General features: G+C 42.1%; 1 protein-coding gene across 1 annotated transcript in view; it reads right to left on the bottom strand.

The window, feature by feature from the left end:
* Positions 1-20,679, bottom strand: part of zgc:77375 (uncharacterized protein LOC402927 homolog) — a 48,083-nt gene that overhangs the window by 5,505 nt on the left and 21,899 nt on the right. The window contains exons 3-7 of the mRNA XM_059649850.1: positions 20,355-20,467; positions 15,167-15,260; positions 11,210-11,243; positions 7,643-7,817; positions 386-574 (exon numbers count right to left, since the gene is read on the bottom strand). Of these exons, the coding sequence (XP_059505833.1) occupies positions 386-574; positions 7,643-7,817; positions 11,210-11,243; positions 15,167-15,260; positions 20,355-20,467 (605 nt within the window). The remainder of the gene's footprint in view (positions 1-385; positions 575-7,642; positions 7,818-11,209; positions 11,244-15,166; positions 15,261-20,354; positions 20,468-20,679) is intronic.

Below are 20,679 nucleotides of genomic sequence, written 5' to 3'. Positions count from 1 at the left end.
ATGGCATCCAGGGATGGGTAATAAATGTTGACGCAGCCATTGACACACACATCCCATGAACAAATTTGTTTAAAAATGGCAAACGTTACTCAACAGGCATGAGGAGAATATACAAGAAATGAGGGCAGAGACATAGCTGAAAACCTAAAATCAAGTCAGGGTGTGCTCCCCTACTTCCTTCAACTTCCTGTCACAAAATGAGAAATTTTACATCCAGTGGATTGCAAGGAGTTGTGATTTGATCAAACATATATAAAGGATTACGGTAGTATAGATATCAGAATTCAAGATATTTTAAAAAGGAAAACATTTAGCAAAGCTAGCTTTCCTCAGCCTCTAGAAACTTGAGTCAACATGTGGTTTGCTCTAAAGTATAACCACTTACCCAATAGCATAAAGTGTGTGAATAGGTTTCTGCCATCCTCTTCCAGCAGCTTGAGCCCTTATGAGACACTCCGCGTAATGATAGGTTATTTCATTTGGTTTTCCTACTAACAGCTCATATTTAAGATCTTTGCCAGTGATTTTCTTGTAGATGTTTTCAAGACACAGTACAAATATTCCATGACCGAATCTGTTAGACCAGAGTGGAAAAAGTCAAAAATCACACATTAGAAATTGCTTTCTCTTCCAATTGCCGACTGGCTTGTCAACTGTGAGTCCCACTTCTGTCCCGTGAGAAATTTGCATCACTTGGTCACTTGTGGAAGGGGGAAGAAACAGATAACTTACAACATTCTTGCAACAACTTTAAAGTTGCAGAGCATCTTGAGCTACTTCACAGGAACATCAGCAAACAAAGCAGTACAAAGAAAAAGTCACTCAAGGTAAGCCATATTGGAACTAAGTGTTTGGTCAAACAAGCAGGTTTTAAGTGACGTCTTAATAAAGGGAAAGAGATAAGGGGCCAATTTTTACCACAGGAACAGACCATTCAACCCATCTCACCCACACAGATTTGGCCCCTTGAGGATACTGTACAGCGCCACTTTGCTAATTTCAGCCCTTTTCATTCAGATTGATGTTATTTGTCAGGGTGCAGGTGGCTTGTTAAATTAAAACAGTGATGAGAAAGATTGGTACCCAATTCAGAGGCTGTTACTCAGACATCAATTAACCAACTCAATACCTCAAATTGACCATCCAATGCCTAAAAAACATGGTCTGGGCATGAGCATGTGATCATGCCAATGTTAGCATGGTACCCTAATTTGTGGGTATCTCCTCTCTCCATCTCAATGGTTCTCCCTGTGGTCACTTCTCCCCATTTCTAACCCCTTTGCAGTGCAATAGCCATAATCCTCCATTTCCTGAAGCTAGATTTATTTTCTTCTGTACAGAATCAGCGGATTCAGGAACTGGTACATTGATTATAGGGATGCTGCATTTACCTTGTAAATATAACTCCAAACTCTCCTTAACGCCCAGCCTTCACCTTCAGAGCTCTCCAAATTTTATATAAAACATCCATGTAGAGCAAGAAACAGAGGAGAAAAACACATCTTGTTCATGACCTTAAGTACACTTCTATCTCCTTCAACTCACTGATAGATTTCCCATAATAATAACTACCATAAAGAAATGAAATGTTTCATTATGCTGTTTGCCCTTCAGAGTTTTTCCACTGCCATCAAATACTTTCCACTTCCTTGCCATCTCCTCCTCAGTCAACTCGTAAAATCTGTCGTGAAAAATGAACCAAATGATAGGTAACACTTAAATCAACACTCCGCAAACTCTGTGCAATAGCTATTACAAGCAATGTTCCTTTGTGTGTTACAAAGTTGTAATTCACAACAAAGGCATACTTGGGAATGTGGGGATGAAACAAGGCTTAGAGAAAGATCTGTATTAAGAGCCTCCAACATGCAGCTGGTCATAGGATTTGACACTGTCTGATGTCTACTTCACTGGTAGATGGATTTACATCATTCGATTTTCAGTCAATGATTACATAACCTTCAATGAGAAGGTTCACAGATCTGGAAAATGAAATGGTGCACAGAGAAATTTTATTACTTTTCAAATTAGTTTTGTTTTATTTATGCTTTATTTGAAGCAGAGGGTGTGAGGAGCTGCTTGGATAATAAGCCCTTTCTCTCACATGTATGTTGCCGCAGGTTTACCAGCAGTGTATGTGGGAAAGAACCAGCCTGTGATTGGAGGATCAGTGAACAGCTCCCAGTCTGAAGCTGTGGCAGTGAGTCTGAGGGCCAGGTCTGGGAAAAGGTGGTAAAACTGTACTCTGGCATGTGGGGGTGTGGGGGAGGCAGCGGCAGCAGGGGGAATGTGGGGAAGTTAGAGTTGCATTAGAGTTGCAATTTGAGTCTGAAGGTGGGGTTTCCTGATGGAAATTTGTGGAATGCAAAGGCCCATGGGTTATTTTCTTGAAATTAAAGGGGCAAAAAAGACAATAGGAAGGGTGGAGAGAGGCGGAGAGGTACAGAGAGGGGGCAGGGGGAGAAAGAGAGAGAAAGCAGTGAACGAGAAAGAGGGAAAAGGATCTTTTTTCTCTCCATTTGTGGGACATGGGCATCACTGGCTGGCCAGCACTTATTGCCCGACCCTAGTTGCCTTTGAGAAGGTGATGGTGAGCTGCTTTCTTGAGGTGCTGCAGTCCACCTCTTGTGGGTTGATGCACAATGCCATGAGGGAGGGAATTCCAGGATAAGACTGTGGGAGAGGAAGCAAATGAAAGGAGGCTGTAAGAACAGGAAACCCCAGGCTGAAAGTCAAGTCATGCAGAAACCCACTTTGTGAATTCTGCGGACCAGCTTGGAATGACCCCCACCTCAGGCAGCCTGAGGTTAGCATTAGTTACAAGTATGTCCTTAGCTTGGCTCCACTTGCCACCCCCTTCTCCATGATCCAGAATTGGGCTTTGATTCTTTTGTTGTCTCTAACTTGGCTTGTCAAACAAAAATGCAAAAATTGGCTTTGTTGAGGTTGGTTGGCCGTTGAACTGGTTTGTAGTTCCGTTTGTTGTTTGTTGCCTCAATTCTGGCTTTCCTTTGTAGTGGAGTGTATATGGGGTCAGGTTCCATGCATTTATTAATGGCTTTCTTTGTAGAGTGCCAGGCTTCTAGAAATTCCCGTGCCCGTCTCTGCTGAGCTTCTCCCAGGATTTTGGTGTTGTCTCAGTCGAAAATCGGAAGTGAGGCAATCCAGCTCAATAGAATCCAAAGTTTAAAAACCAGGCGGGAAAATACACCAACTCTTCATCAGAGGCTGTACTGATAATTGTTACCCAGCAGGGTAATGAAACGTCTGTGGAGCTCAACCAACCTCAATACCCACGACCCAAGCTACAAATCTACTCCAAAACCTTAAAGACCTATGGATGTAACATGCTCAAATTGGATAGAAAATGGGAAAACTACACCAAATGAGAGAGCTCAACATGCAAACAACTCTACTTCCAACATGGATGCTTCAGGAACCAGGTATTACCATGTAGTGTGAGATACAAACCACCCATCAACAACCCTCAAGCCCACAAAACAGCAGAACAAAGCAGCCTCAAGATAGTAAGGGTAACGATAAATGAGACACACAACCGGCTCCACAAATACAACAGAGAAATTACACGCCAAAAAAAACTTTATTCCTGAAAGCTACCAATCAAGATGGACAACCGACATGGAACGAGCCATTAACATAGCCAACAGACCATAAGAGCCAAGAAAAGACAGACTCTTTAAGACAGGCTAGCCACACTTACCCACAAAAATGACAACAAGAGACAGGCACATGAATAAGGAACCTCTCTGACAGGAAACCGACAGACACGGAAAAAGCCGTTCTCACCCGAGGACTGAACTACAACCACAGGGACGCCAACAGAATGGAATTCCTAGCCACACTGGAAGCCACACTCGAGATCAACAATATCAACAAAGAAACACAACAACAAACCTTTAGAAAGCAGTAATCCCAACACTAACCCGAAGGAGTGAACTCAACGCCCTCAACACATTGGGAAGGCGGGCCCTGCAAGGACTGAAGAAGGACAAGATCATCACAATAGTACCGCAGACAAAGGGCGTGTGACAGTAATACTGAATAAAAGGGGCTACATCTCCAAGACACAGGCACTGCTTGCCGACGAAAACACATACCGGCCAGTACAGACTGACCCGACGCTGCAACTAGGCAACAAAATCCTGTACATGCTACAAAGACTTAAACAGACAGGACAGATCAACAGAACAGGCTTCTTGAAAATGAAACCTGAAGGAACCAACACAGCCCAATTCTACGGCCTCCCTTAAGTGCACAAGCCGGAATTCCCCCTCAGACCCATAGTCTCCCTACCAGGGGCTCCATCGCACAGATCAGCCACAGAACTACAAAGAAGACTCAAGCACCCAGTCAACAAGTCACCCCACTCCATCCACTCAGCCCAAAAATTCCTCAATTCCATCAAAGATATGAGGATAGACGCTGAGGAGATCATGATATCATTTGATGTCACCACCCATTTACATCAATAGACATGCCACTACCAACGGAAACAGTGACAACACTACTGGAACAAGACCACGACCCCAGTGAAACCATCATGCTCAAACTACTGGACCTATGCCTCACCACCCATTTCACCTCGAATGGCCAAACATATGAACAAATCAACAGGACACCCCTGGGATCACCTATCTCTGGACTCATAGCAGATGCAGTGATGCAAAGACTAGAAAGGACGGTCCTCCCGCAAATCCAACCAAAACTATGAATACGCTAAATGATGACAAAGGTGTCATCTATAAAGTGGACCAAACTAGAGGAAACACACAAGCTTATAAACAACACCCTCACCGGAATAAAATTCACCAGAGAGGAGGAGAAGAACAAACAGCTCCCATTCCTGGACGTCATGGTAGAGCGCAAGACAAATGGGGAACTGCAAACGAAAGTACACAGAAAAGCCACACAGACGGAACAGGTACTGAACTTCAACAGTAACCATCCCAGCACACACAAACGAAGCTGCGTGCGAAAACTATTTAAAAGGGCAACAACACACTGCAGCAACACAGAACTACGCCAAGAGGAAGAAGAATACCTCTTCCAGGTTTTCAGGGATAATGGATATCCAAAAGACTGGGTTATAAGATGCCTACACGCACAACATCAGAAAGATTCCACACGCCCTGATACACTCATCACGCTATCCTACATCAGAACTAACCACAAGACTCCTACAACTGTTGGGCATCAGAGTGGCACACAAGCCCACGTCAACTCTACGACAAGTGCTCACCCGAATTGCTCATCCTCTCCCCACCATGGACAGGACGAATGTCATCTATAATATCCCCTGCAGAGACTGTGGGAAACACTACATCAGACAAACAGGAAGGAAACTAACAAGAGTACATGAACACTAACTGGCTACAAAAAGACATGACCAATACTAACTCATCTCAATCCACCAATTCAACTGAGACAACACCAAAATCCTGGGACAAGCGCAGCAGAGACTGGCACGGGAATTCCTAGAAGCCTGGCACTCCACAAAGAAAGCCATTAATAAACACATAGAACTCGACCCCATATACACTCCACTGCCAAGGAAAACCGCAAGTGAGGCACTCAAACGCAATGGACTCCAGAGTTTAAAAACCAAGGGGGAAAGCAAACTGACACTTCATCGGAGGCTGCACTGAGGATGTTACCCAGCACAGCAATGAAACATCTGCAAAGCAACGAACTAGGTCAGCAAGCCAACCACCCTCAACACCCACAACCCGAGCTACAAATCTACTCCAAACCTTAATGGCTTTGTTATTAAGCTTTGCTGCCTGGCACTTTTTAATGGTCATTTTTACGGATGACTCTTTTAAATGACCAATTTATTGAATCTGAATATTTGTTTAAATTCAAGGTTACCATTATTAATCAGTGTCTCTCTTGATGACTGTATCGGCGCCGCCTCTTGCTCCCCAGAGGAGCTCGAACAGTTCATCCACTTCAACACCTTCCACCCCAACCTCAGGTTCACCTGGGCCATCTCCAGCACATCCCTCACCTTCCTGGATCTTTCAGTCTCCATCTCAGGCAACCAGCTTGTAACTGATGGCCATTTCAAGCCCACCGACTCCCACAGCTACCGAGAATACACCTCCTCCCACCCACCCTCCTGCAAAAATTCCATCCCCTATTCCCAATTCATCCGCCTCCGCCGCATCTGCTCCCAGGATGAGGCATTCCACTCTCACACATCCCAGGTGTCCACGTTCTTTAAGGACCACAACATCACCCCCCTCCCCCGCAGTGGTCAAGCACACCCTTGACCACGTCTCCCGCATTTCCCGCAACACATCCCTCACACCCCGCCCCCGCAATAACCGCCCTAAGAGAATACCCCTCGTCCTCACATATCACCCCACCAACCTCCGGATACAATGCATCATCCTCCGACACTTCCGCCGTCTACAATCCAACCCCACCACCCAAGACATTTTTCCATCCCCACCCTTGTCTGCCTTCCACAGAGACCACTCTCTCTGGGACTCCCTTGTCCACTCCACACTCCCCTCCAACCCCACCACACCCAGCACCTTCCCCTGCAACCGCAGGAAGTGCTACACTTGCCCCCACACCTCCTCCCTCACCTCCATCCCAGGCCCCAAGATGACCTTCCATATCAAGCAGATGTTCACCTGCACATCTGCCAATGTGGTATACTGCATCCACTGTATCCGGTGTGGATTCCTCTACATTGGGGAAACCAGGCGGAGGCTTGGGGACCGCTTTGCAGAACACCTACACTTGGTTCGCAATAAACTACTGCACCTCCCAGTCGCAAACCATTTCAACACCCCCTCCCAGTCCTCAGACGACATGTCCATCATGGGCCTCCTGCAGTGCCACAATGATGCCACCTGAAGGTTGCAGGAACAGCAACTCATATTCTGCTTGGGAACCCTGCAGCCCAATGGTATCAATGTGGACTTCACAAGCTTCAAAATCTCCCCCTCCCCCACTGCATCCCAAAACCAGCCCAGCTCGTCCCCTCCCCGCACTGCATCACCAAACCAGCCCAGCTCATCCCCACCTCCCTAACCTGTTCTTCCTCTCACCTATCCCCTCCTCCCACCTCAAGCCACACCTCCATTTCCCACCTACCAAAATCATCCCACCTCCTTGACCTGTCTGTCCTCCCCGGACTGACCTATTCCCTCCTGACCTCCCCACCTATAGTCTCCCCTCCACCTATCTTCTCCTCTATCCATTTTCGGTCCGCCTCCCCCTCTCTCCCTATTTATTTCAGAACCCTCTCCCCATTCCCCTCTCTGAAGAAGGGTCTAGGCCCGAAACGTCAGCTTTTGTGTTCCTGAGATGCTGCTTGGCCTGCTGTGTTCATTCAGCTTTGTTATCTCTGTGAAATTTGCTTACTGCCCAATGCCCACCCCACAAGGAAGAGAAGAAATAAAATGTTGGCCTTTCTGTGCAAAATGTTTGGCCAGCCTAATGTATTACATGGCAGAATCATTTTGTAGTCTGCTTTTCAGGTCATGGCTTGATCTGAAAATTAACTCTCGACTTTGAAATTATTCTAAATTAGGTCCTGTTGCACCTCATTGTGTCCTGAATTAGGTCAACTTTAACTGCTAAAGCTTATATGGATGCCTTACCATACCTTGGTGATTTGCCCTCTGCTACCCACAGCAAATCTGTATTGCAAGCCACAACAGGAATATGAGGGTACTGCAACTGCTGAGGAATGCTGTCTGAGTTTCCAGCAGTCAAGAGGACGTCAATAATCAACTGGAGATGCGTTTCCCACTGGATAGGCTCACAAAACAGGATAATGGCTAAAGAAAATGTAGAAAGGAGAAAAAAAATATTTAATTAGGGCATAATGCCGTACAAAATCACTGAGTAACAATTAAGAAAGGGCTTTAAGAAAAGAACTCAGCTCTTTGACATCACTGCTGTGAACAATGTATGTCAGCAACTTAAAAATCATCATTCATCCCCAATTCAAACTCAGTCTGTAATCACACACAAAACAAAGGCATCTGTCCAACATGTTGAAATGAGTTACATATCAAAATATATAACGAAGATATAGATGTGCAATTTTGACTGCTGCCACTAGCCACTAGGGGGAGAAACAGCATCTCCACTCAAAATTTATGAAATGGGATACTGATGGACAGTTATTTGAATCTGTGACGATTTAGCTTAAAAGATACAAAATATAATTTAAAAACATATAGCTTTTAGTTATATTTTAACATGAACAGCAAGAAAGCTGAAAGTGCCACTAAAGAATTTCAGAACAGAAAATGAAGCAGCCAAGTATTAAACAAAGAACAAACTCGCTAACTAGCCAACCATATATTTATGCGGAGCTCATGGGAGCAAGAAAAGAATTGCTTTTTATTTATTCATTGTACGTGGGTGTCACAGGCTGGGGCCAACAATTATTGCCCATCCCGAGATGCCACTGAGAAGGTGATGGAAAGAGGCCTTGAACCACTGCAGTCCATTTTAATTAATTGGATCCACAACGCCATTTGGGAGAAAGAGTTCCAGAATTTTGATCCAGTGACATGGAAGGAATGGCAAGATATTTCCAAGTCAGTGAGTGGCTTGGAAGGAGTTCTAAGACTTCTATATGAACTAAAATGTTTACTGTATTATCAACATTCCCACTAATTTTTCTGTTAGAGCAGAATTACCAGTGATATTAGATAATAAAGTGTGAAGCTGGATGAACACAGCAGGCCAAGCAGCATCTCAGGAACACAAAAGCTGACGTTTCGGGCCTAGACCCTTCATCAGAGAGGGGGGTAGGGTGAGGGTTCTGGAATAAATAGGGAGAGAGGGGGAGGCAGAGTGAAAATGGATAGAAAAGAAGATAGGTGGAGAGGAGAGTATAGGTGGGGAGGTCAGGACTGGATAGGTCAGTCCGGGGAGGACAGACAGGTCAAGGAGGTGAGATGATTTTGGGAGGTGGGAAATGGAGGTGTGGCTTGAGGTGGGAGGAGGGGATAGGTGAGAGGAAGAACAGGTTAGGGAGGTGGGGATGAGCTGGGCTGGTTTGGTGATGCAGTGCGGGGAGGGGACGAGCTGGGCTGGTTTTGGGATGCAGTGGGGGAGGGGGAGATTTTGAAGCTTGTGGAGTCCACATTGATACCATTGGGCTGCAGGGTTCCCAAGCAGAATATGAGTTGCTGTTCCTGCAACCTATGGGTGGCATCATTGTGGCAGTGCAGGAGGCCCAGGATAGACATGTCGTCTAAGGAATGGAAGGGGGAGTTTAAATGGTTTGCGACTGGGAAGGTGCAGTTGTTTATTGCGAACCAAGTGTAGGTGTTCTGCAAAGCAGTCCTTAAGCCTCTGCTTGGTTTCCCCAATGTAGAGGTGGCCACACCGGGTACAGCAGATGCAGTATACCACATTGGTAGATGTGCAGGTGAACATCTGCTTAATATGGAAAGTCATCTTGGGGCCTGGGATGGGGGTGATGGAGGAGGTGTGGGGGCAAGTGTAGCATTTCCTGCGATTGCAGGGGAAGGTGCCGGGTGTGGTGGGGTTGGAGGGCAGTGTGGAGCGAACAAGGGAGTCACGGAGATTGTGGTCTCTCCGGAAAGCAGACAAAGGTGGGGATGGAAAAATGTCTTGGGTGGTGGGGTCGGATTGTAGATGGCGGAAGTGTCGGAGGATGATGCGTTGTGTCCGGAGGTTGGTGGGGTGGTGTGTGAGAATGAGGGGGATTCTCTTAGGGCGGTTATTGCGGGGGCGGGGTGTGAGGGATGTGTTGCGGGAAACGCGGTCAAGGGCGTTCTCGACCACTGTGGGGGGAAAGTTGCGGTCCTTGAAGAACGTGGACATCTGGGATGTGCGGGAGTGGAATGCCTCATCCTGGGAGCAGATGCGGCGGAGGCAGAGGAATTGGGAATAGGGGATGGAATTTTTGCAGGCGGGTGGGTGGGAGGAGGTGTATTCTAGGTAGCTGTGGGAGTCGGTGGGCTTGAAATGGACATCAGTTACAAGCTGGTTGCCTGAGATGGAGACTGAGAGGTCCAGGAAGGTGAGGGATGTGCTGGAGATGGCCCAGGTGAACTGACGGTTGGGGTGGAATGTGTTGGTGAAGTGGATGAACTGTTCGAGCTCCTCTGGGGAGCAAGAGGTGGCACCGATACAGTCATCAATTTTTCTGGAATAAATAGGGAGAGAGGGGGAGGCAGACCGAAGATGGAGAGAAAAGAAGATAGGTGGAGAGGACTGTATAGGTGGGGAGGTAGGGAGGGGATAGGTCAGTCCAGGGAAGACAGACAGGTCAAGGAGGTGGGATGAGGTTAGTAGGTAGGAAATGGAGGTGCGGCTTGGGGTGGGAGGAAGGGATGGGTGAGAGGAAGAACAGGTTAGGGAGGCAGAGACAGGCTGGGCTGGTTTTGGGATGCTGTGGGGGGAGGGGAAGAGCTGGGCTGGTTGTGTGGTGCAGTGGGGGGAGGGGATGAACTGAGCTGCTTTTGGGATGCGGTGGGGGAAGGGGCCCGAAACGTCAGCTTTTGTGCTCCTGAGATGCTGCTGGGCCTGCTGTGTTCATCCAGCTTCACACTTTATTATCTTGTATTCTCCAGCATCTGCAGTTCCCACTATCACTTACCAGTGATATTGTTGGCATTTACACTAAATTTATCAAACATGGTATATCTTTGATCCCTCTCTAACAAGTTTTTGGTAGAAAATTCTAGATGACCAATAATTTCTGCTCAATAATCCAAGAAAAGTCAAGTGATCTGTAAATTTAAAAACACCTTTGTCCATCAGCTTTAACACAATATCATTTAAACACAGTGCTTTAATGCATGTGGTGGCAACTGAGTTGTCTGGGAATTGTTATATGGAAATTGCCCAATGATATAAAAGGGTGAATTCAATAAAGCTAAAAGTCAATTGTATTTCAGAACTGCCTCCTCATAAACCACTTCTCCAATGTGGACTCAATAGACTTGCTATTTTAAGGTTGCATTCTGCTCAAGTTTAGCATTGGTACAAAGCGATTCTAAATTTAGAATATCAACTAAAAAGTCGAGGCACAAGTATTTGGACTTTACTTCTGTAACTCTGCTATCAGTGCAAAGTTAAACGTTTTTACACTAATGCTGCAGTCATTATGGAAATGAACTCTAACACACTGCCATTTAACACAAGCAATTTATACGTACAACATCAGACATATTTGCATTACCTTCAATATTAGGAAACTTCACAGGTGGAGATGGCTGGAAAATAAAAAAAAAAATCTAGTGTCACACGGTGAATCCCATGTTAGTTCAGGATAAAGATAACACAATCAACTTTTTGAGTTCGCATTTTCAGTAGTCTATTACAATACAGAAAGTATTGCAGGTACAAAACATACACAATCCACTCTTAATTTTAATTAAACAACTTTGAATAATTAGTTACGCAACAAAGCACCTTAATTAAAACTACTTAATTTCCTCAAAAGATTAACTGTGAAGAAATATGAATTATCTTGAGTTAGAATCATGAAGTCCAGCTCAATGGGATACTGCTAGACACAATGCTGTCTTAATTTGGAAAGTTTGAAAAAGGAGTGGACAAAACAGGTATTAGAGCTGGGGAACATAGGCATTAATTAAGTAAGCAGGCAAGTGGTCAGATGGTCAGCTTTACATTTTTCTTTTGCTTTCATCAGTAGCAGTACTATAAATTAGTACCTGGACAGTTTAAACTTACAGCATAACTGTTCAAACCATTTGATAAAACTAGAAATAATTTTTGGGTGGTATTTCTAAACTTGAAACTAATTAATGAAATAAAATACTATTTGATAAAAATGACTTGCAAATAGTGCATTACAACTGTAGTACATGGGCACTGGTGCACACAAGTATGATCTAAAGAAACCCCTCTGAGGTAACTTTACAGCTTGAAAAAGCTTTGGCTCCAAGTTGGCACACTGGAACCTGAATTTTGAATGTTGCAATTAATCAGACAGGGAAAAAAAAGTTACTTGAGCATTTTGCTTCCAGAAGCCACCACATCCCCTTTACTAGATGTTCCAGATTTGGCTGCTGGTAAGGAATAGGGCTATAAGTGAAGCAAGTATGGAGATCCAGAAGGTAGCATTGGAGGAGCTGCAGCTCTTGCCCAATAGGATCAAGCTTATTGCTGTCTGTGGGATGAGAGCAGGGATGACAGGGAGGGCTAGCATACGGACCTCAGCACCATGGTGCAAGGCCATTCAAGTGAGGTGAGTAAATAGGGAAGTTGAAGTAATAGGGAAAATGCAGTTAATATGATGATACACTGTTCTCTGCGACTAAGAGTGAGAGTCCAGAAGGTTGTGTCATATGCCTGTGGTAATGCTGGAGGAAAAGGATCCAATTCCCGTAGGCTGCACTGGTGCCAATGACATGAGCAGGACAATGAAAGAGATTCTGTCTCAGGAGTATGAACAGCTGGAAGATAAATTGACAGGTAGAATCTTAGAAAGGTAATAATCTCTGTAAATCCACAAGGGTAAATAAGATTAGTGTCAGAGCAAGTAAAATAGCAAAAAGGCAGAAATCTAGGCTCCTTATCTGAATGAGTGACGACATTTCCTCTAACTATTTCCATTCATCTGCTGGGCCAAATTTGTTGTGTGCACCATAAGTAGAAACAAAACAAAAATCTATAGGAAGATCCAAGAAGTTCAAAGGTCTTTGTATATCAGTGCACTGTTCATTCCGAATCACTGTAGGGCCATGATTCTATTCTTCATTTTCCCCTCACGGGTCCCATCTATCTCTTCTTTTACATTCAGTCTCTCTCTGATTTACTTCTTCTGCTCATTGTTGGGTTTGTCTTGCCCCTCCCTTCGTAGCCTTCTCACTTCAGCACACATCCGCTTCTCCTTCCATTTCACAATTTTTGCTTGTCCAAAGATACGCTTTGTTTTACCTTCAGACTCCTTCCCTTCTGTACTTGAAACTCCTTCGATAACAGCTACATAGTTTCCTGCTGTTTCTCAAGCTTCTTGAGCTTTCATGATTGGGAAATGATGCTCAGCCTCACCCCCGCCCCCATCAACATTATTGTTGTGCTTGACCTGTTGAGTAGCATGCGAGGAACATTCCAAATAGCTGCACTTTAGAAGGATCAGTGATGAATGCTGCATTTGCAAGAAGATAAAAAGTATAAATTGAAAGCAATAGGTTTGATAATATTAACCATTGCAGAGACATGGTTGCAAGGTGCCCAAGAGTGAAAACTAAATACTGTTGCAAAAACAGGAAAAGCAGATTATCATCTGAAGGGTGGCAGTTTAGGAGAAGGGGAGGTATAATGAGACCCGGGTGTTACAGTGGAGCAGTTGCTGAAGGTTGCCATGCAGGTGCAGCCGGCGGTGAGGAAAGCTAGCCTACATAGCGAGAGGATTTGAGCATTGGAGTAAGGATGTCTTGCTGCTGTTATACAGGGCCTTGGTGAGGCCACACCTTCAGTAATGAGAATAGTTTTGGTCTCCTAGTCCGAGGAAGGACATTCTTACAATTGAGGGAGTCCAGTGAAGGTTCACCAGATTGACTCCAGGGATGGCAGGATAATGTATGAGGAAACACTGAGTTGACTGGGCTTGTACTTGCTGGAATTTAGAAAAATGAGGGAGAATCTCATAGAAACATAAAAAATCCTGATGGGACTGGACACACTAGATGTAGGAAGAATGTTTCCAATATTGGGGAAGTCTAGAACTAGGGGTCACAATCTCAGAATAAAGGGTAAGCCATTCAGGACTGAGATGAGGAAGAATTTCTTTCTCAAAGTTGTGAAACTGTCAAAATTTCTCCCACAGAAAGCTGTTGGGACAAGTTCATTAGATGTATTTGAGGGAGCTGGCTTGAGTGGCTAAAAGGATCAAGAGGTATGGAGAGAGGGAGGGAATGGGATACTGAGATTGCATGATCAACCATGATCATACTGAATGGTGGTGCAGGCTCGAAAGGCCTACTCTTGCATCTATCTTCTGTGTTTCTATAATTAATGATCTCTTAGTAATGGATCCTTTAGGGAACAGTGAACATAGCAGAATTAATTTCATATCCAGCTTTAGGAAGGCTTTTTTAGATAAAGGCAATTACAAAAGTTACAGAGACAGTTTGTTCCAGAAGACTGGTGTTTGAACTGTGAGATTTATAAGATTATTGATTATTAGAAATCAAAGAAAGGCTTGGATTGTTTTACTGAGGAAATATGCAAGGTATTTATGCTTGGAGACAATGGCTGCAGGTCTCTGTGTTTACAATGAATAGACTTTAAGTCTCCAAAATACCAGAAGGCCCTTGAAGCTACCAAGTTGTAAACGGTTGTATTGGAAAATGTCAATTCGCATCTAAGATAAAAGAATGATGGTTATTTAAGGTTATAGAATTGCTGATGTTTGTTTCATGTTGCCATAGGGAAATGCGGGGCGGGGGGAGGGTGCGGATTGTGGAGAAAGAAGGATTGTGACCAGATTAATCAATGACTATCAGAGACGGATAGCAGTTGGTTTCATATGGTTGGTGGGGAGAAGATGCTGCCTAACATTTTATGGCATCACCACGAGAGAGAGAGAGAGAGAGAGAGAGAGAGAGAGAGAGAGAGAGAGAGAGAGAGAGAGAGGGAGAGAGAGAGTGAGTGAGTGAGAGATATAGAGATGGAGACAGCACATACTTAAAGAGAAAAATTGCCTACCGTTCCTATTGATGATTTTGATCCAGCTAGGTTACGAGGAATTATGTAGGCAAAGATGTTGTAGTAACTAGCAAAACTGCTGGCTCACTAGGAAATTAGCTGGAAGTAAGTAAAGTACAAGTGTCCACCAATAGCAATAGCACAATGGGGGGGAAATGAAGAAAACTAGGAAAGAAAGAAAACTTCCTTTGTGGTGTCTTTCAGTACTCCAGATTTCCAAAAAAATTTGCTAGGAATGATTTTTTTTCAAAAAAAAACTACTGTCATTTGTTCACAGATGAATGTAGTGGCCAATTTAGATCCAGCAACTTTATTGCCAACACTGGCAAGTCTGAATAAATTTGGTTAGCACAAAAAGAAATGTGCAATAAATTGCTTCAATAAAGCTGCAAAAGAAATTCAATGAAACTAGAAAAAAAAACAAAAAAAGCCAACACATTTAAGTAAAGCTGATACTCACCGGTAACACAGGTTTCCTATCGTGATCCATCATATCCAGCAAGGGGAATGCCTCCCGCAACATTTCTATGGTAATGATCTTGGTGAACCCAATGCTGCCATGAAGTTAAGAATTAGTAGTTTCATAAAAGGCAATTATAAATAGCCCAGAGAATTCTTAAATAAAAAAATGTCAGAACTTTTAATATGATGCAATTGAGAGGAATAAAGAATCCAAAACACGTTTTACTTAAGCAAAAACAAACACAAGACAACATGTCACTAATTCCTGTCAGTACTTATTGATTTATTAACATGGACAGGGAAGAATAGGTCATCAAAAACCAGTCAGCCTATTTCACACAGCCAGCTAGATCTTAAACATTAATTAGCAGGAGGTACTGAAAAAAAGATGCATTTGATCTTGGTAGCAGGTGAATTCACTGGAACAGATAATGAAATGAGTATGAAGGCATGAAAGGGGATAACGTGGGGTGAAGTTTGCTCAACTTGAGCCAGCAAGTACTTCACAGATGGCTGAGATGGAAGAAGTTATGCTGATATAGGTCTGAAAAAAAAAACAAAGCAATAAAAATTGCAAAATTGTCATGTAACTGTGTTAATCCATTAAAACTGAACAACAAATAAAAAAAATTGCAAAATCAGAAAACTTACACTATCTCTCTCTCCAACCTTCTCCAGTCTGAAATCTCCATCTTCCTCCAATTCTTTAATCCTCAGATGCATTGCTCCTCCATTGATGGCAGGGTCTTCTACTGCTTAGACTTTAAATCTTCTTCCTTCAACTTCTGCACACCTCTCTACCTTGCTCTCTTCTAATATGTTTCTTAAAACTTAGCCCTTTGCTAGATTTTTGGTCACTTGCCTTAACAATTCCTTAAGCAACTTTGCCAACAGTTTAGGATGTTTTATTATGTTAAAGTCACAATATAAATGCTATTGTTTAGGGGAAGGGGTATGGTTAATGATGGGATGAATAGAGAATTCACATGACAATATAATCTGCTACATTCTTTTATGAAAGTATGTGGACTGATTTTTTTCTTGTTACAATCCCTCCCAGCTCCCAGTAATGGTACTAGAAGCTATGCAAGAATGGTCTGTGGTGATCAGCTTGCTGAACATCCAGCTTGGAAACTGAAGTGTCTGTAAAATTTTGAACTCTTCTCGAAGAAACTGCAGAGATAATATACATTCTGCAGCAGCTGCATAACTGTTGAAATGCATCGAAGTAAAATTATGCCTTTTAAACTCATTAAGGAGAATTAATTGAACTGAGTGCAATTGTCAAATGAAGTTAGGTGAGAAATATGATGTTTTAGACAGATGTGATAGAAAATGTGGGCTCATCAAGGTCAATGACAAAGAATGTTAATCATTTAAATTTTTTGAAGTTGATAATTATTGAAGTTTGTAACTAGACTTTGATATATAATTCTTGAAAGACTGTACCTAGGTGTTGTATTCGTAACACAGATGTTAAAATACAGTCTGAGAGGTAAAAAGGAGAGAACAAAATCAAGAAAAACAGTTATCCAAATCAAAGAAGTCACATTTAATTTGGAATATATATGTTTAAATTGAAGCAAATAGAAACAATTGAGTTATTGTGCTCAAAGTATCCGTGTTAGCACTTTGACTGGAGCGAGTTATTCAAATCCTATTTCCTGTCCTTGCTTGATAGTCTTTAATATCTTTATTTTCTCAAGAAAGATCCAACTCCATTTTAAGATTACATTACAGTTTCTGTCTCATTAATAGTTAAAAGTGACCAAACATCTAATAACATTCCAAAAAAAAATTCTAACTTGCTCCTTCATTCCTCTAGTAATAACCTGAAGTTTATTACTTTTATATTCATTCATGGGATGGTGGCATCACTGGCTAGGCCATGTTTATTGCCAATCCTAGGGGAAGTTAAGAGTTGCTGTAGGTCTGGAGTCATAGGTAGGCCAGACCAGCTAAAGATGGCAGTTTCCTTTCCTTAAAAGGACATTAGTGAACCCAATGGGTTTTTCCTGAAAATCTACAATAGTAATCATTAGCCACACAGACAATGGTCAGTCACATTGTCATCATTAGACTCTTTGTTCCAGAATTTTATTGAATTCAAAATCCACAGTCTGCCGTGGTAGGATTCAAACCCAGGTCCCCTGGATTAACAGTCTAGCGAAAATATCACTAGGCCATCGCCTCCCCCATCCACTGATTTATGATCAGTAAACTTAACATTTTACACATTATTCCATCCAAAACCCATAGTGTATTCATGCAATCTAACAAAAATGTATATGACACACTAGGTAGCTAAGTTGTGAGAAAATTGTCTTTAATGTTGTTTCCTTGGACTGTAAATAGCAAACAGTTTGCCAGCTTGCCATGTAAATTCATAAACGTCTCATGCCCAATGCAGTGGTGAATTACTGGTCCTGGTATTTGGTACAAAGTATAACACACTTTCATTTGTTGGCCATTTTGGCATATGGTACAAGACTGAAATAAACGCAGGGCTTGAAGCAGTGGAAAAAGAAGGCTGTGAAGCAGTGAGTGAAAGGTGGGATACTTGGGTGGAACGGAAGAGAGACTTTTCCACCTGCCCTCACATATTTAAAGACTGATATAATTGTACTTATCTATATCTTACCACTAAAAGGGATAGATCCATTCAATTGTTTGTAGAGCTCTATACTGAACAGCATGTGATAAGATGCTATATGAAAGATTACTATATGAAATAGGAGCTCATGGTGTAGGAGTAACATAAGAAAATGGATACAGAATTTGTTGACTAATAGAAAGCAGACGGTGAGCAGAAGTAGATGTTTTCAGGTTGGTAATATTGGGAAGTAGCATGTCATAGTAATTAGTGTTGACACATTAATTATCTATGATTTATTCAAATGACTTAGATAAAAAGGACCAAATCTATAGTTTCTTAAGAAGGGTCCTGACCTGAAACATCAACTTTCCTGCTCCTCTGATGCTGCCTGGCCTGCTGTGTTTCTCCAGCTCCACACTGTTATCTCTGGCTCCAGCATCTGCGGTTCTTACTATCTCTATGGTGGTTAAGTTTGGTGATGATATAAAAATAAATAGAAATGTATGTTGTAAAGAGTTACAAGGATAGATTGGGACTTTTTCATTGAAGTGTAGGAGGTTGAGGTGTGACCTTACAAAGATTTATAAAATCATGAGGGGCACAGATAAACTGAATAGCAAAAGTATTTCCCCTAGGGAAGGTGAATTCATAAGTAGGTAAGTTCAAAACTAGGCAGCATATTTTTAAGGTGAGGGGAAAGATTTAAAAGGAACATTACGGACAAATTTTTTTACACAGAGAGTGGTTCATATGTGAAATGAACTGCCAGAGCAAGTATAGATGTAGGTACAGTTACAAGATTTAAAAAACATTTGGTCAGATACATGAATAGGTAAGGTTTGGAGGGATATAGGCCAAATGCAGACAAATGGGACTAGTTTAGTTTTGGAAACTTGGCCAACATGGACAAGTTGGACCAAAGGATCTGTTTCCACACTTTACGACTCAACAAGTTTGCTCGGTATTTTTCACCCATTGTGATAATTATTATGTAATTTTCTCTCCTCACCTTTAGCCTCTTCATTATTTAGTATTTTTCAGAATACTATGAACCCCCACTACCGGAAAGACAGATACAGTATTTGTCCAACTCCTCAACCATTTCCTGGTTCCACATCATTATTTCTTCAACCTCTTTCACCAAGGGTACTTTGTCCTCTCTCTTCCTTTTTACACACTTAAATAAGTTTACTGGCTGTTTTTGTATTACTTGCGAATTTGTCCCAGTGTTTATTTTGTCCCACTATTGTTGTTTCAGTCATTTTTGTTGGCTTTCAAACTTTCCAATCTTCTGTTTTACTACTAATCCTTGCCACATTTTATGGTTTTTCTTTCGATTTGATACTATCCTTAAGTCCTTGGTTAATTGTTGTCGGTTTATTGACTTCAAGAATCCTTATTCCTCATCACTTGACCAGCCATCTTTTTTCTATTTAATCTGTTTGAATGTTAAATATTTTAAAAGTGAATTTCCTAACTGTACTCCTGAGCAGTAAGTCTCTCCTGATTTAAACCAGTTGGCTAAGAAACAAGGAAGAAATACTCACCAGTCAGCTTTGTATTTTCCTGACACGTCACACCTCAGATCTAACATCAAGAAACAGATTGTTGGGTCTCTCTCTGCCGCTGGTTTTTATCTCCGACACCACTGCTCTTCTAACACAGGTCGGCTCTTCCAGTGAGATTCACATTGCTCGCAGTTCAAGTACGAGGTAAAGTTAGACAGGTTAGGCCTTTTTCCATTGAAACTTAGAAGAATGAGAGCTGATCTTATTGAAAAATACAAGATCCTGACACAAATGACAGTCTAGTAGTCATAGTTTAAGACTGAGATGAGGAGGGATTTTTTTCCAGAAAGAGTTGAGAATCTTTGGAACACTCTTCCCCAGAGAGTGGTAAAGGCAGGGTCATTGAAGACTTTCAATGCAGCGGTGGACTGACTCCTTTATCAGTGAAGAATTTACAGGCATCGTGGGTAAGTGAAAATGAGGAGTTGAGAGCACAATCAGATCAACCATGATTTTGTTGCCTACTCCTGCTCCTAATTCATATGTTTGTATGTAGTTATAAAAATATGCCCATTCTGTTGCTCTAGGCTTTTCTGGATTTTAACTGAATTGCACACACTCTTAATTTGCTATCAACAAATTTCAACATTACTGCTCTTCTATGTAAAATTATGGATTTTTTAAAAAGCAAGCATCTTAAAAACACATTCTCTGAATCCAGACATCCACTTACTGCATTGTCTGCCTATTAATACAACTGCACTCTCTTTAATAAATTCTGCAACATTGGGCAACATCTTTTACATTGTAGCCGAGATAATGACATGTCAGACCTATAGTATTTTTCAACAATGCAGTGGTTTTTGCAAGAAAAAAACATGAATTAAATCCGACCAGTAGGATCTCACATTATAAATATGGTTGACCTCTCACGGTTAGCCCATGGCTTCCTAAATGTTCATTAAATGTATTGACTGAACATTTGATAAAACATTAAATCTCAAAATATAGAATGCACACAGACACAAATAAAATAAATTGTTTTTTAGCATTATTTCAGTGTAAACCCCTAAAAAGGATACCTTTTAGCAATCTCCATGACTGGGCCTTGCCCAGAGACCAGTACACATTTATCATGGTAACGTTTAAACATTTGCAATGGGCTGTGAGACATCAAAACTTGATCCTGAGAAATCTGTTAGAACATTCAAAACAAAGTACATTAGCACAAATGACTTATTCAAAGCTAGCAGTAAATTTTCAAATGAAACATATTTATATTGTAGAAAAATTTTGTGATGATATTTCACATGAACAAATGAATTATAAAATTCATTCCTGGCTTCAAGTATTCATTCAACACCAACATCCTCTCAGATTTATTTTGAATGATATACAATTGTTGTC

Source organism: Stegostoma tigrinum, chromosome 11 (genome assembly GCF_030684315.1).
Source record: "Stegostoma tigrinum isolate sSteTig4 chromosome 11, sSteTig4.hap1, whole genome shotgun sequence".
Lineage (NCBI taxonomy): Eukaryota > Metazoa > Chordata > Chondrichthyes > Orectolobiformes > Stegostomatidae > Stegostoma > Stegostoma tigrinum.
Note: the sequence above shows the minus strand (reverse complement) of the source record. Positions and strands in the feature narration are given on the sequence as shown.